General features: G+C 29.3%; 2 protein-coding genes across 4 annotated transcripts in view; both read right to left on the bottom strand.

The window, feature by feature from the left end:
* RhoGAP93B (MyTH4 and RhoGAP_KIAA1688 domain-containing protein RhoGAP93B) overlaps window positions 1–24836 on the bottom strand; it is a 272594-nt gene that overhangs the window by 155419 nt on the left and 92339 nt on the right. The gene's annotated exons all lie outside the window — the stretch shown is intronic.
* neur (E3 ubiquitin-protein ligase neur) overlaps window positions 1–24836 on the bottom strand; it is a 52011-nt gene that overhangs the window by 15000 nt on the left and 12175 nt on the right. The window contains exon 1 of one of the 2 annotated variants that reach the window (XM_065499046.1): window positions 4050–4675. The exons of the other annotated variant lie outside the window; for it this stretch is intronic. Within the exon in view, the coding sequence (XP_065355118.1) occupies window positions 4050–4224 (175 nt within the window). The 5' untranslated portion in view covers window positions 4225–4675. Of the gene's footprint in view, window positions 1–4049; window positions 4676–24836 lie in introns of those variants that run through there. 2 annotated transcript variants of the gene reach the window in all.

Raw genomic sequence — 24836 nt, 5'->3', positions numbered from 1 at the left:
TCATGGAATAGAGAGAGAAGCCTTACACCATACGAAAAGAGCAGAAAGGGGTCTGACAAATTAATGAGTATTACCAAATACACTGGTAAAAACTAAAGAAGTTTGGACTGTCAGCCAGTTTATATAACAAAAGTCAGCCAGATTATATAAAAATAAAGTCAATGGCAATATCCTTATAAAAATGTAAACATTTTAGTGTTTTAGCCAATTTAAGCGCAGAAGCATGTTAAAGTTTTTATATAATTAAAGTTTTAATATAACATTACAAGTTTTAGTTAAAATATAACTTTTTTTACACGCTAATATGGTAACTCTTTATAAACAAAGGGATATTTATATTATTTAAATGACAAATTGGCAACATTTGCATTAAGGAGAGTAAGAAGCCAGAGTTGGTTTATTTTAGTAGCATTTGTTATGTAAACAAGGCAGGGATGGAAAATTAAATATTCATTATTCCCAGAGTACCTAAACTTAAATATTTTATTATTTTTATCAGAAAATTTTGTTATACACAGAAATTTCTATAGAAAAACTGTTATATACAAAATATTCTATAGGAAAATCGGAAAATCGGTTATAAACAAAATGTCCTATGGAAAAACTGTTATACATAAATTTTTCTATAGAACAAACTGTTATACACAAAATGTCCTATGGAAAAACTGTTATACAAATAATTTTCTAAAGAAAAAACAGTTTTAAACTGATTTTTTTCATAGAAAAACTGCTATAAACAAAATATTCCATAGAACAAAACTGTTATACATAAAATTTTCTATAGAAAAAAACTGTTATACACAAACTGTTGTATAGAAAAACTGTTATACACGATGTTTTCTATAGAATGTAGAAAATTATTCCAAAAGTGTTATATTTTTTAAGATTTTATGTAAATTCAATTTGAAAAAATTACAAATATTTCCGGAATTTTAAAAAATTAAAGTTTTTTTAGATTTTGCCTAAAAAAAAATGAGTCAAGAAATATTTTTTGTGGAATTGGGCCATTTTTTATACAAATTTCTAAATTGGAATGACTTTAATTTGATATAAAAAAAATTATCTTAGTTCGTTTAACATTTGTAATTAATGTAATGTCAACTTTAATAAAAGTTAAGCTAAACTCACAACAAACAGAATGACAAAAACTTTCGAAGATCATAAAAATGATTAAAATCAAAGGAGATTATTTAAAAAAATTTAATAAACTAGACAAGTATGTACTTAAAAAGCTAGTACTAAAACTTCAGTTAACAAAAATTTATTTTATAACTACTTCTCTCAGTGTTTATAATGCAATGTTAATTTAATTAAGCTCCTAACAAAAACTCCAAACTTATAAAGATAAAAAAACTGAGTTTAATAAACACCTATTTCATAAATTTGACAAGTACTAAAACTCCAGTTAAACTAGCCTTAACTGTGCAACTATTTCTCTCAGTGTTTAATTACCACAACACAAAAAAACAACAATACTATTAGTGTATAACCATTGCATAGAAAACTCACTCATAGATTAGTTATTTGTTTGTTAATTTATGAAAGAAAAACTTAATCAACTAGATACAATGAAGAAAAAAATAACACAACATGTCTGTTGTTTTAATTCATTGATGATAATATCTCTCTTTAACTTTAGGTTAAAGAGATAAAACCAAACACAACAAGCTTTCTTTGCAACAGATATTTGAAATATTAGAAGAAGAAAAACAACAACAAAGATAAAGCAAAGACGTGCGTGGAAAAAATAAATCAGTTAAGAAATTAAGCTAAAGGAAAAAAATGGTGAGTGAGTGAATTAAATAAAGAAAAATCTTGGGCTTTATTGTTGTTTTGTTAAGCCTTAAAAGGTAGTAGTTAAAAGTTTTAGGCAACAGGGAGGCTTAGCCATAAGAAGAGGGGGATAAACATTAAACCAGGCTTTTAAGAGAGACTAAGAGAGCATAGCCAATAATTAGTAATGCCAATGCGTAACAAAATTATTCACATCTCCAAGTTTGTTAGAAACTTTAGCGTATCTTTAGCTTTAGTTTACAAAAACGCTTAATTCGTATTATGGTTTATGTTTATTTCTTGCAGAGGGAGTTTTTCTTGATGGAGGGGAGCCAAACAGGGTTTGTTGATTGTTTTTGTTTAAAAAATATTTTCCCAGCCAACAGCGCCAGCCATATTTACTTCATAATGTTTTTATGTATAAAAAAAAAATCAAGGTTCAAACGTGCGGTTTTTTAAACATATTTCTTTTGAACGGAAGAGTTTTTTTTTTCAAAGCGTAAATTTTTGTTATGATGTGAAGATTTTTGTTTGTTTATCATGTAGTTTTTAAAATTATTTTCCTAACTAATGCATGTTTAAATATGATTTATTTTGTGTTGTTTGGTTTATTAATAATAATAAAATCTATTGTTTTATAATTATAAACCATGGCTGCTCTAAAAAAAAGAAGGTAGTTTTATAATTTTGCATTAATTTCAACATGTTGTAACATGTTTGGTAAATAACGGTTGTATTGCGTGTGGCATGCTAAAACATGATCATAAGGAATGAATGAACATGGAAAAGGGTTAATTTTGCCAAAGGCAAATGGGTGAAATAACGGTAAAATCAAAGTTTTAGTTAATAATTTATGTAAATTGAAAAATTATACAATTTATTAAGGAAATTATGGAAAATTAACAAGATTTTCAAATGATTTTATTAAATTTTTCAAAATCTTAGAAAAGATGAAGGGATTGAAATTTTTTAAGATTTTTTTTTTGAAATACATAAAAAGCAAAATCAGGTTTAGCTATTAATTTAGTGAAAATTGAAATTCAACATTAAGAAATAAAAAAAAAAATTTCAAAATTTTTTTTTAAATTTTAGAAAACTAAACAAATTTTATAATTTATTATGGAAATTTTGGAAATGCAAAAAACTTTTATTCTAACTCAAATGATTTTCCAATAATTTTGATAATTACAATGAATTTTTCTAAATTTTAAAAGATTTTTTAATAAATTCTTTTAAAGAATATGGGAAATTGATTAAATTTATTGATTTTTTTAAGATTTTGTTTGAAAATAAACTTTATTGAAGTAAAATTAAAGTTTAGCTATTAATTTTGGGTAAATTTAAAACATTATTTTATAAATTTTAGAAAACTAACCACAATTTTAAGTGAATACAAAAGATTCCTAAATGATTTTGATAATTTTATTGAATTTTTCTAAATTTTCTATACTTGACAAATATTTATCATAACAATAAATGACATTTGTTGTCAAGACAAAGTTGTCTTAGCAAAAGCACTAACAATTTTGTCATAACGAAGTAATAATACTAATATATGGGGACTATACCTGATAATTTTTTATCTTGACAACCATTTTGACGTTTATCATGATAAAAATTTGTCAAGTATAGACAGGGGGTAAGTGAAATTTTCAAGTTTTATTAAGATTTTTTTTGAAAACAAAGTAAAATCAAAGTATAGCTATTAATTTTGGCTAAATTTAAAACATTATTTTATAAATTTTTAGAAAACTAACCACAATTTTAATTGAATTCAAAATTTTGATAATTCCATTGAATTTTTCTAAATTTTGAAAGATTTTATTAAAAGAATTTTTAAATTTTGTTTGACACAAAGTAAAATCAAAGTTTACATATAAATTTTAATAAAATAATTGAAAAACTAAGAAAATTTTATTTAAACCCAACCCCCTGTCTATACCTGATAAATTTTTATTATGATAAACGTCAAAATGATTGTCAAAATAAAAAATTATAAGGTATGGTCTCCATTTATTATTATTATTGCTTTGTTATGATATAATTGTTAGAGCTTTTGCTCAGACAACTTTTGTTATGATAAATATTTGTCAAGTATAGACAGGGAGTAAAAGTCTCTCAAATGATTTGGCTGAGTTTATGGAATTTTTCAAAATTTTCTTAAAAATTGTTAAAGAAATGTCTCAAATTTATATGAAATTTCTTAAATTTATCATTTGTCTTTTAATTTAATTATGAAAAAAGAGTAAAAATTAGATATTTCTTAAAATACTAACCCAATCCAAAACGTTTTTTGATTTTTTTCAGCAAATGCATTTTCTTTTTACTACTCATTTTATCCTTGTCATGATGTTCCACATGATGATGATGGTGATGATGCTGTTCCATAACCATAACATGGCCACCCGAATTTTGAGCCATATAGCCAGTTGGTATTTCAGTAAGACCCATTTTATTTGTATAACTTGTTAAGCACAAACGTTATTTAACAATAATAAATACGTTTTATAAAAACTTTTTTTTGCAAAAATAAATTAAAGGCGAAAAAACGCTTTTTTTAAAATGATTTATTTTTAACACAGTTTTGTATTTCAATACATTTTTAATCAGAGTTACAGTTATTTTTGTTCTATATTATTTTAGTTTGTTTTTTAATAATCCTTAAAGGTGGTGTGTTTTGTTTGGTGATTTTTTTTTTGATATTATAGTGGATTAAATCCGTTGTTGTTGGTTTTTTTTTGTTGTTTAAATTTGAAGAGTTATTTTGTAGATATAAAAATAAATTAACCCCTAATAAATATTGAAGTTGTGTTGTATTATTTCCCTTTAATTTTTTTTTTGTTAGAGCAACTTTACCCGACCGTATTAAAAGTGCTCAACGACGAAAAAAAGAAAAAAGAACGCGTAGCAGTCAACCAACGATCTTAACGCTATGACGTGAAAATTATAACTGATTACTAAAATTCACAACGAACGACCTCAACTGAATTGTACGATTCAAAATACTTCATGCCTAAACACACTCACTTACAAACTGTCATACACACAGATATAAATATAGAATTTTAATGAGAGTGTATGTGAGTTTGCTGGCTGGCTGTCAGCTCTTTAGGCTAAAAACTAAAAAAAAACATAAACATTGTAGTTCAAAACAACAGGAGCAGTTGTTTTATGTTACCTTAGGTAGATTTTCAATTTTGTTTTTGTATTATTATTTTTGTTGTTGTTGCTGTTGTTTGCCATTGTTTGAGAAACATTTTGTTCCACAGCCTAGACAGACAGCTCACAAACGTAAAAATACCAAAAAAAAAAAACTTTGATATAAAGGCCGAAAAAGACCCTCAACTGTTAGAGGAAAGATACGTTACATGCAGCAACAGGCGTTTCAAAGGCTTTATTGTTAATAAAAATCTATACATTTTTATACCCTTCACCTTCGTGAGAAGGGTATATACTATAAGTTTGTCATTTCTACATTTTTCATTTCCGACCCTATAAAAAATATATATTCTGGATCCTTATAGATAGCGGAGTCGATTAAGCCATGTCCGTCTGTTAGTTGAAATCAATTTTCTGAAGACCCCAGATATCTTCGGGACCCAAATCTTCAATAATTCTGTCAGACATGCTTTCGAGAAGTTTGCTATTTAAAATCAGCAAAATCCGTCCATAAATAACGGAGATATGAGCAAAAAACCGGAGCAACCTCGATTTTTTACCTATTTATGGATACTTGACAATATGGATATCTAATGATAGATATTTCAAAGTCCATTGCAACGATGTAGATAAGGCTATATATAGTAAGTTGGACCTACAATGGGTCAAAATCGGGAAAAATATTTTTTGACCCGAATTTGTTTTTCATCAAAAAATTTTTTTTATCATAAATTTTTTTTTCCAAAAAAAAACTTGAGTTTTGTTTGGTTCTACACCACAACAAATTATCGGTTATAAATCATAACCAAAACAAATGCATGTGGTCAATGCGAGAGAATCTTCGTAACGCAGTAACGACGCCAACCATTAACCAATGCGAGAGTGAAACGTAAAACTCCGGAAGGCAGAGAAAAAGGGATGGCCTGATTGCCTTCGCAATGTACCGCGAGTTCTTCTAGTTAAACCGTGAGTTCTCACAGTTAAACACGAGTTCTTCCAGTTAAAACGCGAGTTCTTCCAGTTAAACGACGCCAACCATTAACCAATGCGAGAGTGAAACCTAAAACTCCCGAAGTCAGCGAAAAAGGAACGGCCTGATTGCACTTAAACGATAAGGGCAATGAAGCGCGAGTTCTTCCAGTTAAACCGCGAGTTTTAACAGTAGCGAAAAAGGAACGGCCTGATTGCCCTTAAACTATAATGGCAATGAAGCGCGAGTTCTTCCAGTTAAACCGCGAGTTTTAACAGTTGAAGCGCGAGTTGTTTCAGTTAAACGCCGCCAACCATTAACCAATGCGAGAGTAAAACCTAAAACTCCCGAAGTCAGCGAAAAATAGAAGGACTGATTTCCCTTAAACTACTTATAATGGCAACGAAGCGCGAGTCCTTCCTCCATCCAGAGCTGAATTACGAATGAAAGCGTATTTGATGATGTGCAAACTTACAGCATTAAGGTTTTTCAAAATATATTGGAGTTTCTAAGTGGAAATCATTTATAAATAACTATCCTTGATAAGCATTAGCTTCAATTGGACAAAAAGCAGACAGAATCCTCCAACACTTAAATAGAAATAAGTGATAAAATTATGATTTTATCATTCTTTTTAAATTAAATTATCTTTAAACAAGTGGACAGCTAAATTAGACTGTGCCGAATCTTATATACCCTTCACCAAAGTACACTTTAGGATAAATATTGACATTTTTTTCTCCTTTTTCGACCTTTTTTAGGTCCGAATTACTAAGGCGTTATATACATCGTTGCAAAGGTCTTTGAAATATTGGATGTATAACTTTTATTATTTTATGAAACATTTGTACAATATAAATTTATTCAAAGTATTGAACATTGTTAGCTACGACATTTTGCTTTCTTTCTGGCTACATATGGATTCCGAGTAAAAGAACGGCTAATCCTTTGTGGCTAAGAACGAATCAAGACAATTATCGGATACTCTGTTTCAAAGTGTAACGTATCCCAGAGAGAGCGTTCTGCATCGATCGAAGCAAAGAGTAGTCGAACGGAGCGCGGTCTGGACTACAAAGCGGGTGGAGCAAAACTTCCCAAACACTTTATTCTAAATACTTTTTAACAGGTATTGCAACATGTGGCCGAGCGTTGTCATGATGGAATATCCGGCCGTTTTTCGGCCAATGCTCACTTCCAACGAATCAGTTGTGGTCGGTACAGGTCAGATTTCAGCAGCCCATAATAGGATAAGACCCTTTTGCTCCCACAAAATACAGAGAATTACCTTAGCGCCATGGATATTTGGCTTTGGTATTGATTCGGCTGGTTGGCTGGGCTTTACATACGATCTCTTACGTTTTGGATTATCGTAATGGATTCATTAATTTTTCATCGCAAGTATTGATTCGGTGCAAAAATGATTTATCATTTCGGAAATGTAAAATCATATTTAAAGGTCTCTCCGCTTCAATTCGTATGATATACAATTTTCCTGCTTTTGGATGAATTTTTTTCCCTTTGTATTCCTTGTTTTGCAAGCTCTTCGGTGTCAAAATCACCACTTCTGAACCGCACAAACCATCTCTCGCACGTTGCAACCGATGAAACACATTCACCTTAAGCCTCGATGAGCAATATGTATGTTTCAGCGGCACTTTTTTTCAAATTAAAGAAGTAAAGCAAAACTTCCTGCATATGACGCTTTGTTGATACAAAATTTTACATTTTCGAAGCAAAAAAAACTTTGTTGTTTATACTTGTGATAAAAAATGGTTCCATTACAACAACCCAAAGCGTAATAAATCGAATATGAAGCACGGCCAAACAGCCGAATCGTCACCAATGACAAATATCCATGGTGTTAAGGTAATGATCTGTATTTGGTGGGACCGAGCTGCTTCAGACTAGACCATCACAGGGAACCTGTACCAAACTCATTTGATTTATTTGAAGCGTCCAAAGAACTAAGACTCTTCTTCTTCTCTGTTGAAATTATATGTTTAATAATGAGTGTTTTCTGCATATGTTTGTATCTAACAATAAAATAATGCATCGATAGCAAATTCCTTTGGATGTCCCTTGTATTCATCCATGTTGTTAATAAATCGTTTCATGGGGAATCATAGAAATCGGCTGTCCTGAAAGTTTCACATCATTGGGATCGTTTGACTACAACGAAATTTATTAAATAACTTTTAAATCAAACAATAATATGACAAATATTATCATAATCATTGACAAAAACAGGATTCAATACAACAGAGGTGAAGGAAGTGTCAAAATATTTAGCTTTTCTAGAAGATCAGGGCAACACTAATAGGCAACTGTCAGTTGACTCTTGTCAAAATTTGAACAAAGTGCTTCGTTTAGTTTGTGTTTGACATTCATTGATAGCAGACAACTTCGTGATTTGAGAAGCAATAATTTTTGCGAAAAAAACACTCAAAGAAAGACTTGATAAATACTATGGTAACTCTGCACCATAAATTTCATTGGAAAAATACCAAACGTTCTTTACGTCCAGTTGAGGTCTCTACACCCGAATCAATTGAAAAAAATCACGGAGATTGAAAGTGCGAGAGATTGTGGAAACCATTTCACATGGCTCAGTGGTTTAAATTTTGAATTATCACTTGGGTATGAGAAAGCATTCCGCAAGATGTCTGCCACGCAAAAGGCTACACACATGTAAAGTTTCCATAGCAAAAATCCATGAATTAGTCTACGAAATGCTCCCTCATCCGCTCTATTCTCCGGATTTAGGCTCGAGTGATTATTTCTTGCTTCCAAACATTTCACATGGCTTAATTGTTTTAATTTTGAATGATCTCTTGGGTATGAGAAGGCTTTCCGGAAGATAGTTGCCGTGTTTGCTCAAAATCGGGTGCACAAAAGGCTACACACATGTGAAGTTTCCATAACAAAAATCCATGAATAAGGCTACAAAATGCTCCCTCATCCACCCTATTCTTCGGATTGAGACCCGAGTGACAATTTCTTGCTTTCAAACCTGAAAAAATGTCTCGATGGAAAGAGACTTGACTCCAACGATGAAATCATCTCACAAACAAATACCTATTTTGACCTCTTCCAATCTCATTTTTTGGAAGGAATACAAAAATTGGAGAAACGTTGGACCAAGTGCATAGAGCTCAAAGGAGAATATGTTGAAAAATAAAAAAAAAAAAAAAAAAAAATTGTTTATCCAAAAACCAGAAAAATCTTTTCTTAAAGATTTCACACTTTAAAGCACTGTCCTACACAAATACTCCTTCATATTACGAACGTAATAGAATTGCAGCTGTTTGAAGTAATTCAAAATGTTCGATTTGAATGCAGTTTTGCTCTCTGCATTATAGATTTTTTACTTATGCTCTCACTGTCTCTCTCTCTCTCTCTCTAGATCTCTTTTTATCATTCTGGACTAAGTAAAATTGAAATTCTGTTGGTATGTTTAAATGTGTGGACTCGTAGTATTTGTTTTAGATGTAGCCTCCCTTATAAATGAAAATCATAATGATTTTGTTCTTGTTGTAGTTGCAAGCGCATATAATGATGTTCAATTTTAAATTGAAGGTGTAGTGAGAGCAAAGTTTTTGTGCTTCTTTGCTGTGTATTTTTAGTTGTATATTGTAGGAATTTTGCAGATGTCAGGTCATGTATGGGTCCAGAGTAGTGGTGCAAATTGCAAATATCATGCTAGTACATTTAAACACATACATATTCGCATACACAGATACAATATTTCTGCTTGTGTTTAAATGATTTTTACATGTGAAATGATGAGATGGATGTATTATGATCTTGTGTAGTATGGGAGAGTTTGAAGTATTTTTAGTTTTAGTTTTGGTTTATCATTATTTCTTTTTTTATTTTTATTTTTTTTGTTCTTATTTTCTTGATGTGAATGTTTAATGCTCTGTTGGTGGTTGATGAACTTCTTCTTTATATTTTGTCTTAAAGATTTTTGCTTATGCTATTTTTGTTGGTGGATATTACGGGTATACATGGGAATATTATATGCTCACAATGATATGGTCTTCTTATTACCTTTATTAGGGTCAATCTTTTGCTTCTTCATTGTTATTTTAGAAGCAGAATGTTAATATTCCCAAGAAATTGGCTCAATATTTTATTCTATAAGAAAATGTGTTAGGAATTATATTCTTAGTTTCTTTATAGAGCGGAGACGCAAAGATCAGGGTCTCAAACATAAATCGAAAATGCAATTCTCAAATGGAATGGATGGCGTCCTGATATCATAATTAGGAACCTGTGCCCCAAACCAGAAAAATCGCCCCTAAAGAAATATAAAATACAGAGAAAATAATCCTTTGCTTCTTCTTTAATCCTTTGCTTCTTCATTGTTATTTTAGAAGCAGACTGTTAATATTCCCCAGAAATTGGCTCAATAGAGCGGAGACGCAAAGATCAGGGTCTCCAACATAAATCGAAAATGCAATTCTCAAATGGAATGGATGGCGTTCTAATATGACGAATGGGAACTTGTGCCCCAAACCAGAAAAATCGCCCCTTTCTTCTAAAAGAAATATAAAATACAGAGAAAATAATCCTTTGCTTCTTCTTTAATCCTTTGCTTCTTTTGCTTCTTCATTGTTATTTTAGAAGCAGAATGTTAATATTCCCATGAAATTGGCTCAATAGAGCGGAGACGCAAAGATCAGGATCTCAAACATAAATCGAAAATGCAATTCTCAAATGGAATGGATGGCGTTCTAATATGACGAATGGGAACTTGTGCCCCAAACCAGAAAAATCGCTCCTTTCTTCTAAAAGAAATATAAAATACAGAGAAAATAATCTTACTTTACAATTCCCCTGGCAAAAGTGAAGTTTCGATGTAAAGCTATCCCTTACTCTCTAAAGCAATGGATATTGCTTACAACCAGAACAAGAGAAACTTTGAATGATGGCAGATCATCAATAATGATCACTTGCAAATATTTGATAAACGACGACCGTAAAACAGATCAGGGTCTCAAACAAAGCGAAAATCAAATTTTCAGATGGAATTATAATGTGTATTAAAAGGATAACTTGTTCCACAAACCAAAATATTTAGCCTTATCGTGTAAGGCCAACTCCAACCAACTCCTTACACGATAAGGCTGATAATCTGGTGTTACGTAATGAAATAGAAACAACTGGAAAACTTATTGGATTTATGGCGTATCTTTTGAACGCGGTTTTTGTTTTTAATAACTTATATGACATTTTGAAGGCTACATATCTGTCATTTATTCTCACTTATTTATTGAACATTATAATGAAAACAACAAAGTTTTTTTTGCTTCCAAAATGACGAATTTTGTACCAACAAAGCGAAATATTCGGGAAGTTTTGCTTTACTTCTTTAATTTGAAGGAAAAAAGTGCCGCTGAAGCACACCAATTGCTCACCAAAGCTTATGGTTTTTTTTTACAAAAAAAAAGCAAACACAAACTGCGAAGCGTTTTGCTTATCTGCAGAAACACCCAGAGTCTCTGGCAGGAATTGAACCCGCAACCCTTGGATTGATAGTCCAGCACACTATCGTGTAGTCTATCGGGGCATGTGTTCCATCGGTTTCAAGGTGCGAGAGATGGTTTGTGCGGTTCAGAACTGATGATTTTCACACGGAAGACATAGATCGCCAAGGCCCGTCAAAAAAAGTTTGAAGACCAAGAATTGTAGGAATTACTCCATGAAGATTGTTGTTAAGCTCAACAAGAGTTTGCAAAATCATTGGGAGCTAATTAAGCAACAATTTCCAAACGTTTGCAAGCAGCTGAATTCATCCAAAAGCAGAGAAACTGAATACCATACGAATTGAAGCGGAGAGACCTTGAAAGACAATTTTCCATGTCCGAAATGATGCTTGAACGCTATAAAAGAAAATCAATTTTGCACCGAATCCTTACTTGTGATGAAAAATGGATCCATTACGATAACCTGAAGCGTAAGAGATCGTACGTCAAACCCGACCAACCAGCCGAATCGACACCAAAGCCAAATATCCAGGACGCTAAGGTAATTCTCTGTATTTGTAGGGAGCAAAAGGGTATTATTTATTATGAGCTGCTGAAATCTGGCTAGTTCATCACAGGGAACCTGTACCGAACGCAATTGATTCGTTTGAAGCGAACATTTGCCGAAAAATATCCAGAATATGCGGCCAGACATAAAACCGTAATATTTCATCATGACAACGCCCGGTCACATGTTGCAATACCTGTTTTGCCTCATCCACTTGATAGTTCAGACCGTTACCCGTCCGACACTCAGGGGATGACCCCCCTGATGCTAGGAAAATAGGTTATGGGAGGGAGGATAGAGGGTAGTAGTGTTTGTGGGCATTTGATTTGAATTTTCATATATTGAAAGTGCTAGGAAAGACTAAAGAACGAATTTCCCCTATAATGAGTTGTGCGATCAACTGTCCAGTCGACTACGAATGGATGAAACCTTGCCGAAGAACGTGTGCTACGTAAAAAACTAGGGGTTTTGGGAACGAGTTCCCTAATTTCTGCAGAGCACATAACATTGTAGTTTAGGTAGAACAGCGAAACACAACCCACATTGCGACGATGTTCCAGTGAGTCAATAGAGCTGGATACCTTACTGTCACCGTTAAGCACCTTCGCCCTCTCCTGTCGAGTTTAACGCGATTAACTCCAAAATATACCGGCCCATACATGAGAGTTATATTCCATTTTAGATCGGATGTAAATAGTAAGGAGATCAGATAGAGTAAAGTATTTCGTACACCGTTTTAGAAAACCAAGGCATTCAAGTGCCTTCGACACTTGAAAAATGTGAATACTAAATACTCATGTCTAGAACATCAAGAGCTTCAGATTCTTTAATATTTAAACCGCCCATAAAAGCAGAGGAAGCACATAATCTGTCGTGTGTTAATGTACAATATTGAGTCTTGCTTGCATTAAAGTCGACTCTGTCAGCACAACACCATTCAGAGATTGTCACAAGATCTTGGTTAAAAGTAAAATTCATATTTTGCCTCATTGCCCCATGCTCCGACAAGCTAATGAATGGCAAATGTTGCTGTCATCAAGAATATATGTATAGGGTTGCAAGTTTGAAAGATAAGAAATAGAGTAGGAGAAAAGGACGGAGCCTTGCGGTTCCACTGAATTAATCTTGAACTCGTTTGATGAGATTCCATCTATAACAACTCGTATAGTGCGATCTCAGAGCTCGATATAAATCGAAAGAAATTATTACCGATAAACCATATCAAAAAACTGAATTCCGAAATTGAGTATTGAAAATGTGTATTTGGGAATTGAAATTATTCAGCGATTTTATATAAGTTAAAGGAATAAATTCATCCAAATAATGCAAATGAGAAATTTTCTGTTAAAATAAAAACAGAAACAAGTAAGAGAGCTATATTCGGCTGTGCCAAAACAAAATTTAACTTTTTTTCGAAATTGTTTTTAAATATTTAAAAAAATTTTTTTTTTTCATTTTTAAAATTCTTTTTTTTATTTTTAAATTTAAACAAGTAAGAGAGCCATATTCGGCTGTGCCGAATCTTATATACCCTTCACCAAATTATACTTTAAAATAAATTTTTTTAAATATTTTTAGGCAAACAAAATTTAATTTTTTTTAAATTGTTTTAATTTTTTTTTTTTTAAATTGTTTTTTAATTTTTTTTGGAAAAAAAGTTTTTTCAAAATTTTTTTAAAATTTTTTTTTTTTGAAAAAAAATTTTATGACAAAAAAATTTTTTTGATGAAAAAAAAATTTGGGTTAAAAAATATTTTTCCCGATTTTGACCCATTGTAGGTGCAACTTACTATAGCTTTATCTACATCGTTCCAATGGACTTTGAAATATCTATCATTAGATATCCATATTGTCTATATTAATGAATTAGTAATCCAGATATAGATCAAAAATAGGTCAAAAATCGAGGATGTCCCGGTTTTTTGCTCATATCTCCGTTATTTATGGACCAATTTTGCTGATTTTAAATAGCAAACTTCTCGAAAGCATGTCTGACAGAATTATTGAAGATTTGGATCCCGAAGATATCTGGGGTCTTCAGAAAATTGATTTCAACAGACAGACAGACGGACATGGCTTAATCGACTCCGCTATCTATAAGGATCCAGAATATATATATAGGGTCGGAAATGAAAAATGTAGAAATTACAAACGGAATGACAAACTTATATATACCCTTCTCACGAAGATAAAGGGTATAATAAAAAGAATTTATGATGAAAAAAAATCGGGTTAAAAAATATTTTTCCGGATTTTGACCCATTGTATATCCAACTTACTATAGCCTTATATACATCGTTACAATGGACTTAGAAATATCTATCATTAGATATCCATATTGTCTATATTAATAACTTAGTAATCCAGATAAAGATTAAAAATAGGCCAAAAATCGAGGTAGTCCCGGGGCTGAATTACCGCATTCGATATCGAGTAAATTAGATCGTAATTTTCTGATTTGAGATTACGGCATTCGATATCGAGCATGAAATTTAGTACATTTTGTTATAATTACGATATCGAAATCATTTTTCGATACGATAATTCGGCCCCCGGGTTTTCCCTTATATCCCAGCCATTTTTGTCGATTTTATATAGCAACCGAACCGGAAGAATTCCCGATATATTGATGTATGAATCATGTATGTACGTAAGTAAGTTATTTGGAGACAACGGAAAGTTGATTTCAACATACAGACGGACATGCCTATATCGACTTCTTTTTCTATAAAGATCGAGAATATACTTTGTGGGGTCGCAAATGAAAAATGTAGAAATTACAAACGGAATGTCAAACTTATATATAACCCTTGCCACTCATGGTGAATGGTATAAAAACTCTATACCGAAATTGAAAATGTTCTCCTTGGGAATTGAAATAAATCTGCGAACTTATATTATTAATTCAAATATTACAGTATAGTAATTTCCAAAATGAGTATTGAAAATTCACATTTTTGGTAATTGATTTAAATCAGCGATTTTATATAATTTAGGGGCATAATTTAATTTTTCGAAAAAAATTAAAAACAAATGTCAAATTGAATATTGAATATTGAAAGTGACTATATTGAAAACTAGGATAACACGTTGACGCGGTTTGGTATAAAAAATGTCATTGTCATTAAATGTATCCAACATGTTCTTTTCTAGTCCTTATGAAATATTGAAATTCCAAAATGTTGTATGTACATCTTAAAAAAAGCTGGAAAAAAACATATGAAAATTCCTTGGCGCAAGATCCTTGAATATAAATAATTAATTTGCATTTGCTGATAAAAAAAAAAGAAAATGACATGCTCCCTAAAAAATTTAAATAAAAAAAAAAAAAGCATTAAAATATGTTTCTAGTTTCTGAACAAACTATTGGTATAAAAAACAATAAATTCGAGTAGTTAATGAGTATGCATCTGAAGTGAATACGAGTAGAGCAGATGTTTGATAAACCACCTCTCTCTTGTCTGCTTCCCTGGCCCTGGTAGGAGTGTAAGTATTGATGTGTTGCTGATTTTAATCGTACCTTATTGTTGTTGTTGCTGATGTTCTTGTAGAAAAAAAAAACGGCAGATTGTCCTTACAACAATAATGCATGCATGACAAAAGGAAAACAGACAACAACAGCAACAAAAAAAAAAGGTGCAGTGCCAAGAAAAGTATAAGTGTGCCAAGGTAGTAAAGAAATTAATGAAAGAATAATAACAACAACAAATGCAGAATGTCAGACGAAGAAAAAAAAGGATACGAATTTTGAGATGAAATGATGCATATGTGTTGAAATGTTTAAATATTTGCCAAAGGAAACGGAAAACGGAAGTAAATTTTTGGAATAAAGTTAATAAGATATTTGCTTTTCTATTGAGATGAATGTGTTTTGCAATAACGTTTATCAGGCCAAAAAATTTAATCAAATTTTTTTGGGGAAACTATCAAATGATCCTGTTCATTATCAGCAGACATGTCCTGTTATTTAAATAATTAAAGTAAGTGGCTAAATAGTGACCACATTGCAAATATTTTAGTAGAAATGTTTTGGCTTCTAGAACATATGGCAATTCCACAGTTAATAAATAAATGTTGAATTAACAAAACTTGTTCACATATTCAATTTAACACTTATTTGAAAATTACAATTTTTAGAATTGAAATAAAATATATAACTTATGGACATAATCAGGCTTGTCATATGTATAATCCAATCATTGTCGGACTCGGTTTTGAAAACGACAGAAAAAGTACTTTGGTCTCGTGAAATCGAAAGTTATCGGTTCGATTTAGAATTAAATTCTTTATCGATTAAACAAAATATTACATTGGTTTTCGTTTTATGCCATGTTTCCACGGCAGTCTGAATTACTTAATTCGGATTTTTAATTACGATTGCGAATCAACCTGTTTACACGACAACATTCGTAATTCAGTTTGACATTTATTTATTTCTTCTTCTTGTTTTTTTTTCTTCTGTTTACATGTTTTGTTTTTTGTTTATTTTGTTTGTTTGGTGCGAATTTTAAATTTGTAATTTGGCAATGGATAAAAAAGATAAGTAAAAACATAAAATTGTAGCATTATTAATTAAACAAATATAATTTAATTATTATTTTCATTATTAGAAAAAAGAAAAAGTGCAAGCAAGTGGGACCAGGGCAGCGAACGGGCTTTGTTAGAGGTGTGGGCTGAAAGAATGGCAGAGCTGATACTTCTACAAATGAATTTAGCTTTAATCAGACTTTTTATTTATTTTAATTTATTTATTTAATACAAAAATCATTTTCTTTATTTTGTTTTGTTATGACATTTTTGTTTGGACAGCTGATTTTGATACATAAATAATCGATACAAATTAGAGATGACAGTCATTCGTTCGTAATTCACATGGTAATTCAAACTGAATTACGTACGAACAAGGTAATTCGCACTTGAAATTTTTTATGGCGAATCATGTAATTCATTTCGTAATTGGGGGTTGAATGACGAATGAGAGCTCGAATGACGAATAATGCCGGCGTGTGAACATGGTATTAGACAATGTTTGGATTCTATGACAACCCCGAATATCAGCCAAATATTACAAATAAGTAATTCTCTGAAAAAATCTGAATCAACAATGGGCTATTTTGGGAAATGAAAGAAAGCTCTGATTTTATATAATTTAAGGGTATATATCATTCAAGTATTACAATTTACTATTTTTTGTACAACAAATATCAGAAAGCTGAATTCCTAAATAGGTTATTGGAAATGCCCATGTTGTTAAATCAAATATAGCAGCGATTTTATATAAATAAACAGTATGAATTCATCCAAATAATAAAAATTTTAAATTTTCTGTAAAAAAATCTTAAAAAATTAAATTCCTAAATTGGGTATTGAAAATGCCCATTTTTAGAATTGAAATAATTCAGCGATTTTATATAATTATAGGGCATAAAATTAAGCAAATATTAAAAGTTTATAATTTTCTGCAGAAAAAATCTTAAAAAACTAAATTCCTAAATTGGGTATTGAAAATGCCCATTTTGTTAAATCTAATAAAGCACCAATTTAATATAAATAAACAGTATGAATTCATCCAAATATGAAAATTTAGTATTTTTTTGTAAAAAAATCTTAGAAAACTAAATTCCTAAATTGGGTATTGAAAATACCCATTTTGGGAATTGAAATAAATCAGTGATTTTATATAATTATAGGGCATAAATTTAAGCAAATATTAAAAGTTTATAATTTTCTGTAAAAAATCCTAAAAACTGAATTCCTAAATTGGGTATTTAAAATGCCCAATTCGGGAATTTAAATAAAACAGTGATTTTATATAAATAAACAGTATGAATTCATCCAAATAATAAAAATTTTAAATTTTCTGTAAAAAAATCTTTAAAAACTAAATTCCTAAATTGGGTATTGAAAATGCCCATGTTGGGAATTAAAGAAAACAGTGATTTTATATAATTATATGGTATAAATTTACACAATTATTACAAGTTTATAATTTTCTGTAAAAAAAATTCTTAAAAACTGAATTCCTAAATTGGGTATTTAAAATGCCCATTTTGGGAATTTAAATAAAACAGCGATTTTATATTACAAAAAATATTACAATTTTGTAATTTTTGTAAAAAAAATCTTAGAAAACTAAATTCCTAAATTGGGTATTAAAAATACCCATTTTGGGAATTAAAGAAAACAGTGATTTATAAAATTATATGATATAAATTTATACAATTATTACAAGTTTATAATTTTCTGTAAAAAAAATCTTAAAACCAGAATTCGTAAATTGGGTATTTAAAATGCCCATTTTGGGATTTTAAATAAAACAACGATTTTATACAAATTAAAGACATAAATTCATTCAAATATTTTAAATTAATATTTTTCTGTAAAAAAATTTAAAAAAAAAACTGAATTCCTAAATTGGGTATTGGGAATTCCCATTTTGGGAATGAAAATAAAGCAGTGATTTTATATAATTTAAGAACATGAATTCATTCAATAAAAAAGCTGTCATATTATATAAATTAAATGCAAAATTTGCCTGCAAAAAAAAATTATTCCGAAATTGGGTATTGAAAATGTTGGGAATTAAAATAAATTTTATAATCTAAAAAAACTTAATTCACAAATTGGGTATTGGAAATGCTCATTTGCCCACAAAAAACTGAATTCTTAAATTGGGTGTTAAAAATTGTCATTTTATGTGCCTACAAAAAAACTGAATCCCAAATACCCATTCTCGGGAATTGAAATAAAACAGGGAATGTTATATAATTTAAGAGCAAACATGCATTCATATAACAAGTAATTTTCAGTAAAAAACATCTAAAAACATTGAAATCCTAAATTGGGTATTAAAAATGCCCATTTTGGGAATTTACATAAACCAACAATTTTATATAATTTAAGGGCATAAATACATTCAAAAATTATAAATTAATATTTTTCTGAAAAAAAAATTAAAAAAAAACTAAATTCCTAAATTCGGTATTTAAAATACCCATTTTGGGAATTGAACAAACAGCGATTTTTTTTATTTATAGGGCATAAATTTAAGCAAATATTAAAAGTTTATAATTTTCTGTAAAAAAAAATCTTAAAAACTGAATTCCTAAATTGGATATTGAAAATGCCCATTTTGTTAAATCAAATAAAGCAGCAATTTTATATAAATAAACAGTATGAATTCATCCAAATATTAAAAATTTTAAATTTTCTGTAAAAAAAATCTAAAAAACTAAATTCCAAAATTGGGTATTTAAAATACCCATTTTGGGGATTTAAATAAATCAGCGATTTTATATAATTATAGGGCATAAATTTAAGTAAATATTAAAAGTTTATAATTTTATGTAACAAAATTCTTAAAAACTGAATTCCTAAATTGGGTATTTAAAATGCCCAATTCGGGAATTGAAATAAAACAGCGATTTTATATAATTATAGGGCATAAATTTAAGTAAATATTAAAAGTTTATAATTTTATGTAACAAAATTCTTAAAAACTGAATTCCTAAATTGGGTATTTAAAATTCAAATATTAAAAATTTTAAATTTTCTGTAAAAAAAATTCTTAAAAACTGAATTCCTAAATTGGGTATTGAAAATGCCCATTTTGGGAATTTAAATAAAACAGCGATTTTATATAAATATACAGTATGAATTCATCTAAATATTAAAAAATTTTAAATTTTCTGTAAAAAAATCTTAAAAAACTAAATTCCTAAATTCGGTATTGAAAATGCCCATGTTGGGAATTAAAGAAAACAGTGATTTTATATAATTATAGGGCATAAATTTAAGCAAATATTAAAAGTTTATAATTTTCTGTAACAAAATTCTTAAAAACTGAATTCCTAAATTGGGTATTTAAAATGCCCAGTATGAATTCAGCCAAATATTAAAAATTTTAAATTTTCTGTAAAAAAATCTTAAAAAACTAAATTCCTAAATTGGGTATTGAAAATGCCCATGTTGGGAATTAAAGAAAACAGTGATTTTATAAAATTATATGTTATAAATTTATACAATTATTACAAGTTTATAATTTTCTAAAAAAAATTCCTAAAAACTGAATTCCTAAATTGGGTATTTAAAATGTCCATTTTGGGAATTTAAATAAAAAAACGATTTTATATAAATTAAGGACATAAATTCATTCAAATATTTTAAATTAATATTTTTCTGTAAAAAATTTAAAAAAAAAACTAAATTCCTAAATTGGGTATTGGGAATTCCCATTTTGGGAATGGAAATAAAGCAGTGATTTTATTTAATTTAACAACATGAATTCATTCAATAAAAAAAGCTGTCATATTATATAAATTAAATGCAAAATTTGCCTGCAAAAAATAAATATTCCGAAGTTGGGTATTGAAAATGTCTATTTTGGGAATTAAAATAAATTTTATAATCTAAAAAAAAAACTTAATTCACAAATTGGCTATTGGAAATGCTCATTTGGGATTGTTTGCCCACAAAAAACTGAATTCTTAAATTGGGTGTTAGAAATTGTCATTTGGGAATATGTGCCTACAAAAAAACTGAATCCTAAATATCCATGCTCGGGAATTTAAGAATTTTCATTAAAAAACATCTAAAAACATTGAATTCCTAAATTGGGTATTTAAAATGCCCATTTTGGGAATTTAAATAAAACAAATATTTTATATAATTAAAGGGCATAAATACATTCAAATATTATAAATTAATATTTTTCTAAAAAAAACTAAATTCCTAAATTGGGTATTTAAAATACCCATTTTGGGAATTAAACAAACAGCGATTTTTTTTATTTATAGGACATAAATTTAAGCAAATATTAAAAGTTTATAATTTTCTGTAAATAAAAATCTTAAAAACTGAATTCTTAAATTGGGTATATAAAATGCCCTTTTTGGGAATTTAAATAAAACAACGATTTTATACAATTTATGGGCATAAATTCATTCAAATATTTTAAATTAATATTTTTCTATAAAAAAAAAATCTGAATTCCTAACTTCAGATTGGGAATTCCAATTTTGGGAATTGAAATAAATCAGAGATTTTTATATAATTTAAGGGCAAAAATGCATTCATTTCAATTATTAATTTTTGGTAAAAAAAATCAAAAAATACAGAATTCCTAAATTTGGTATTGAAAATGCCCATTATGGGAATTGAAAGAAAACTGCTATTTTATATAATTCAGGACCACAAATTCATTCAACTACTATAAATTATATATGATCCGTTAAAAAAATTTAAAAAGTCTTAATTCTCAAATTCAGTATTGGGAATTCCAAGTTTATATAATTTAGCGCAAACATGCATTCATTTCAATTATTAATTTTTGGTAAAAAAATCAAAAAATACAGAATTCCTAAATTGGGTATTGAAAATGCCCATTCTGGGAATTGAAAGTAAACTGCTATTTTATATAATTCAGGACCACAAATACATTCAACTATTACAAATTAGTAATGTTCTATTTAAAAATTTAAAAAATCTTAATTCCCAAATTAGTTATTGAAAATGCCCATTTTGGGAATTGAATGAAAGTTGCCATTTTAGATAATTTAATGGCCTAATATTTTTTAATTAAAACAATTAATAGAGCTGTATTCGGCTGTGCCGAATCTTATATACCCTTCACCAAATTATACTTTAAAGTACAAATTTTAAATATTTTTAGGAAAATAAAATTTAAAATTTTTTTTAAAAAAATTTAACAAAAAAAAATTATTTTTTAGTGAAAAAAATTGTATGGCAAACATTTTTTTTAATTTAAAAAATTTCCATAAATCTCTTTATATCCAACCAAGTGTCATTTTAGAGTTTGTAAATCTTTTAGTTTTTTCACATTTATTCAGAAAAAAATAGATTAGAGCCTGTCAGGCGCTGTCACTTGACTTCTTTCTGCACTAAACCCGGGTTTCTCGGCTTTGCTTCACCCTAATAGGGGGCATTATTTAATTTTTATTTGCATTAAACGATTTATTTACCTTTACAAAACAGTAATCGCCAAAATTAACAAAATTTTGGATTTTTTGTTGCTTGACTGGTTTTTGAAATAAACGTTTCAATCCATGTCGACAATCAATAACATGTCACGGAAATGTTTACGATTAAATGACATATTTTTGTATAACAAAACGTTAGTTTATCATTAAAAATATCAGACTTTATGATGCTGATGTCTGATTTACTTTCAATACATTGTGTACTTAGAATTTTAAGGTTTTTTCATATTTATTACTTAGTTCTATTAAGAGTGGGGGATATTCTAGATTATGAAAAGCCAAATTTAATATTTAAACTTAATTTGTTTAACAAAAACTTTGAAGAATAAAATCTAGACTTACAGCTTTTCAAGAAAATTCTTTGAAATCTTTAACAATCATCAAATAATGAAAATTATTCCAAAAAGAGATGATTTTTCTAATCAGCCAAATTATTGAATTAAATAAAGGTTTAGATGTCCGTCTGTCTATACATTTCAAAATTATTTTGATTCAAGCGTGATAAATTCAAATTTCCTAAAAACCATCTTTAAATTTTACTAAAATCCGATAGTAAAATTAAACAAAAAAAAATATAAAAAAAGAACAACAAGTATATAAAACCAAGTAAATAATGAGGGAATTAAATGGTAAACACACGTCTGCTAGACACACGTCCACTTTTGTTTAATCAGAATAAATTCATGTAGTTGGGAAACCATGTAAAATAAAGTATTGAATGTGTTCGTCGTTGTCGTTGTTGTTATTTGATGATGATTTTGTCGTTTAATATTAAAATGAAACCCTTTTGCTTACTTTTTTTTTGGTATCAGCAAGGTAAGTAAGTAAGCGAGCGAGCGTTTGTTGTCTGTAGACATTGGCATTTAAATTTACACCTGGATTTTTTGCAACACACATTAAAAAGGACAAACAAACAACAAAATACTCTGTATTCAGTCGATATGTAAGCAAACAAACAAACAAACGAAACTAAAACAGATGGAATGATGGGGGTAAGTTAAATGAAATATTATCAAAGTAGAGTAAAAATTCTTGTTGTAAATGAAATGAGCAGCAGCAACATGTTGAAAAGCCAGCCAATATTGTCAAGGTTTGAATTTGATGTTTATGTCACATCGAAGGCGGCACGGCGACAATTTAGAATGTATTGGATAGAGGCGCTACAAAAGATGTGTAGAAGTGACGCCCCGAAGTATCAAAGATATGTACATAAACATCTGAAACTAGATATGCTCTAAATTCATTAAACGATATTCAAATACGAAGCACTTCCAAACTAATATTTGGAAAACCGAACAAATCTTAGTACGATTACACCAATCTTTCCGAAATATTTGCAGAAATAAGGTAAAGCAATCTCAAATCAATCTCAAAGATGTGTTCATGTGAGCTCTCAAAGGTCGTTTCAAACAAATTATAAATTTTGAGCATATCAAATTGATGGGTCATTCGCCACACAGCACAGGGTAAGATTTAGCCATTCTAGGGAGACAAAATTAAATATCTTGGAAAAAAAATGAAGCTAGACTTATGAATTTTGGTACAAGGTGTTCCTAGGCCAATATGTACCGTCAAGTTTAAATTTTAGATTTGTATATCATTTCCTATATTATCAACTAATTTTGTTTCTATAATACTTAATATTTAATAAATTATCACAAAACCGAAACCGATCGGTTTTTCATTTTTTAAAACCGAAACCGCGGTTTTGAAATTCTTCGATTTTTTGGAAACTCTAGGTCCATTATTATAGGAAATTCAAAAAAGTACCATTAGAATATATAAAAAGTACCAAAAATCCCCCACTTGTGGTTTCCCACTCACTCGGGTCCATAAAAGCTTAATTTCATGGCTTTAGGTTCATTGGTGAAGAAATTACAAAAAGTACCATTCGAATAAAAAAAAAGTACCAAAAAGTCTCCCCCTAGAATTCTAACTCACTTAGACCATGTATGCTTAATTTAATGTTTTTAAGTCCATTGCTATAGAAAATTAAAAAAGTACCATTAGAATAAACAAAAAGTACCATGAGGTATCCGCTTGAATTTTCAATCACTTAGGACCATATACGCTTAATTTCATATTTCTAGGTCCATTATATTATAGAAAATTCAAAAAGTACCATTATAATATAGAAAAAGTACCAAAAAGCACCCACTTGTAGTTGCCCACCCACTCGGGTCCATATAACCTTTATTTCATGTTTCTATGTTCATTGGTGAAGAAATTACAAAAAGTACCATTTGAATAAAGAAAAAGTACCACAAAGTCTCCCCGTAGAATTCTCACTCACTTAGGACCATATACATATGTTTAATTTCATGTTTTTAAGTCCATAGAAATTTCAAAAAAGTACCATTAGAAGAACAAAAAAGTACCTATAGTTCAGTTCACACATTTTGGTACCTAAATCTTATCCCCTATTCCTAACACTAACTTCACTAAGATGCATATCATCTAACTTTATAATGTCTATAAGTGTAATAATTAAAATATTAAAAAAGTACCATTAGGAAAAAAGTACCAATTTCCCTTTTCCTCTAAAGCTTGAAATTTAAAAATATTCCATTTTGCCAAAATTGTTTATTCAATAGGCATGTCTCAAAATATTAAAATCTGTGTTAATGTGCCCAAGAAAAAATATGTTTTAAAAAAAGTACCAAACTGTTTACCCGGATTTGGCCCTATATACACCTTGGTACTCGAGTTCCAAATAACACCCTGTTAGTTAATTTTTGTATGAATCTAGGAACCAACGTTAAAAAAATTATCAAAATTGGCTTAATAATTTCAAATATAATGTATTTTCTCGATTTTATCCCCTTTTTGGTAACTTTTTTACCCCCATTGAAGTGGTACAATTTTATTCAAATAAATTTCTGTAACGTGGTGGGAGCTCA

Source organism: Calliphora vicina, chromosome 1, assembly GCF_958450345.1.
Source record: "Calliphora vicina chromosome 1, idCalVici1.1, whole genome shotgun sequence".
In the NCBI taxonomy this organism is placed as follows: domain Eukaryota; kingdom Metazoa; phylum Arthropoda; class Insecta; order Diptera; family Calliphoridae; genus Calliphora; species Calliphora vicina.
Note: the sequence above shows the minus strand (reverse complement) of the source record. Positions and strands in the feature narration are given on the sequence as shown.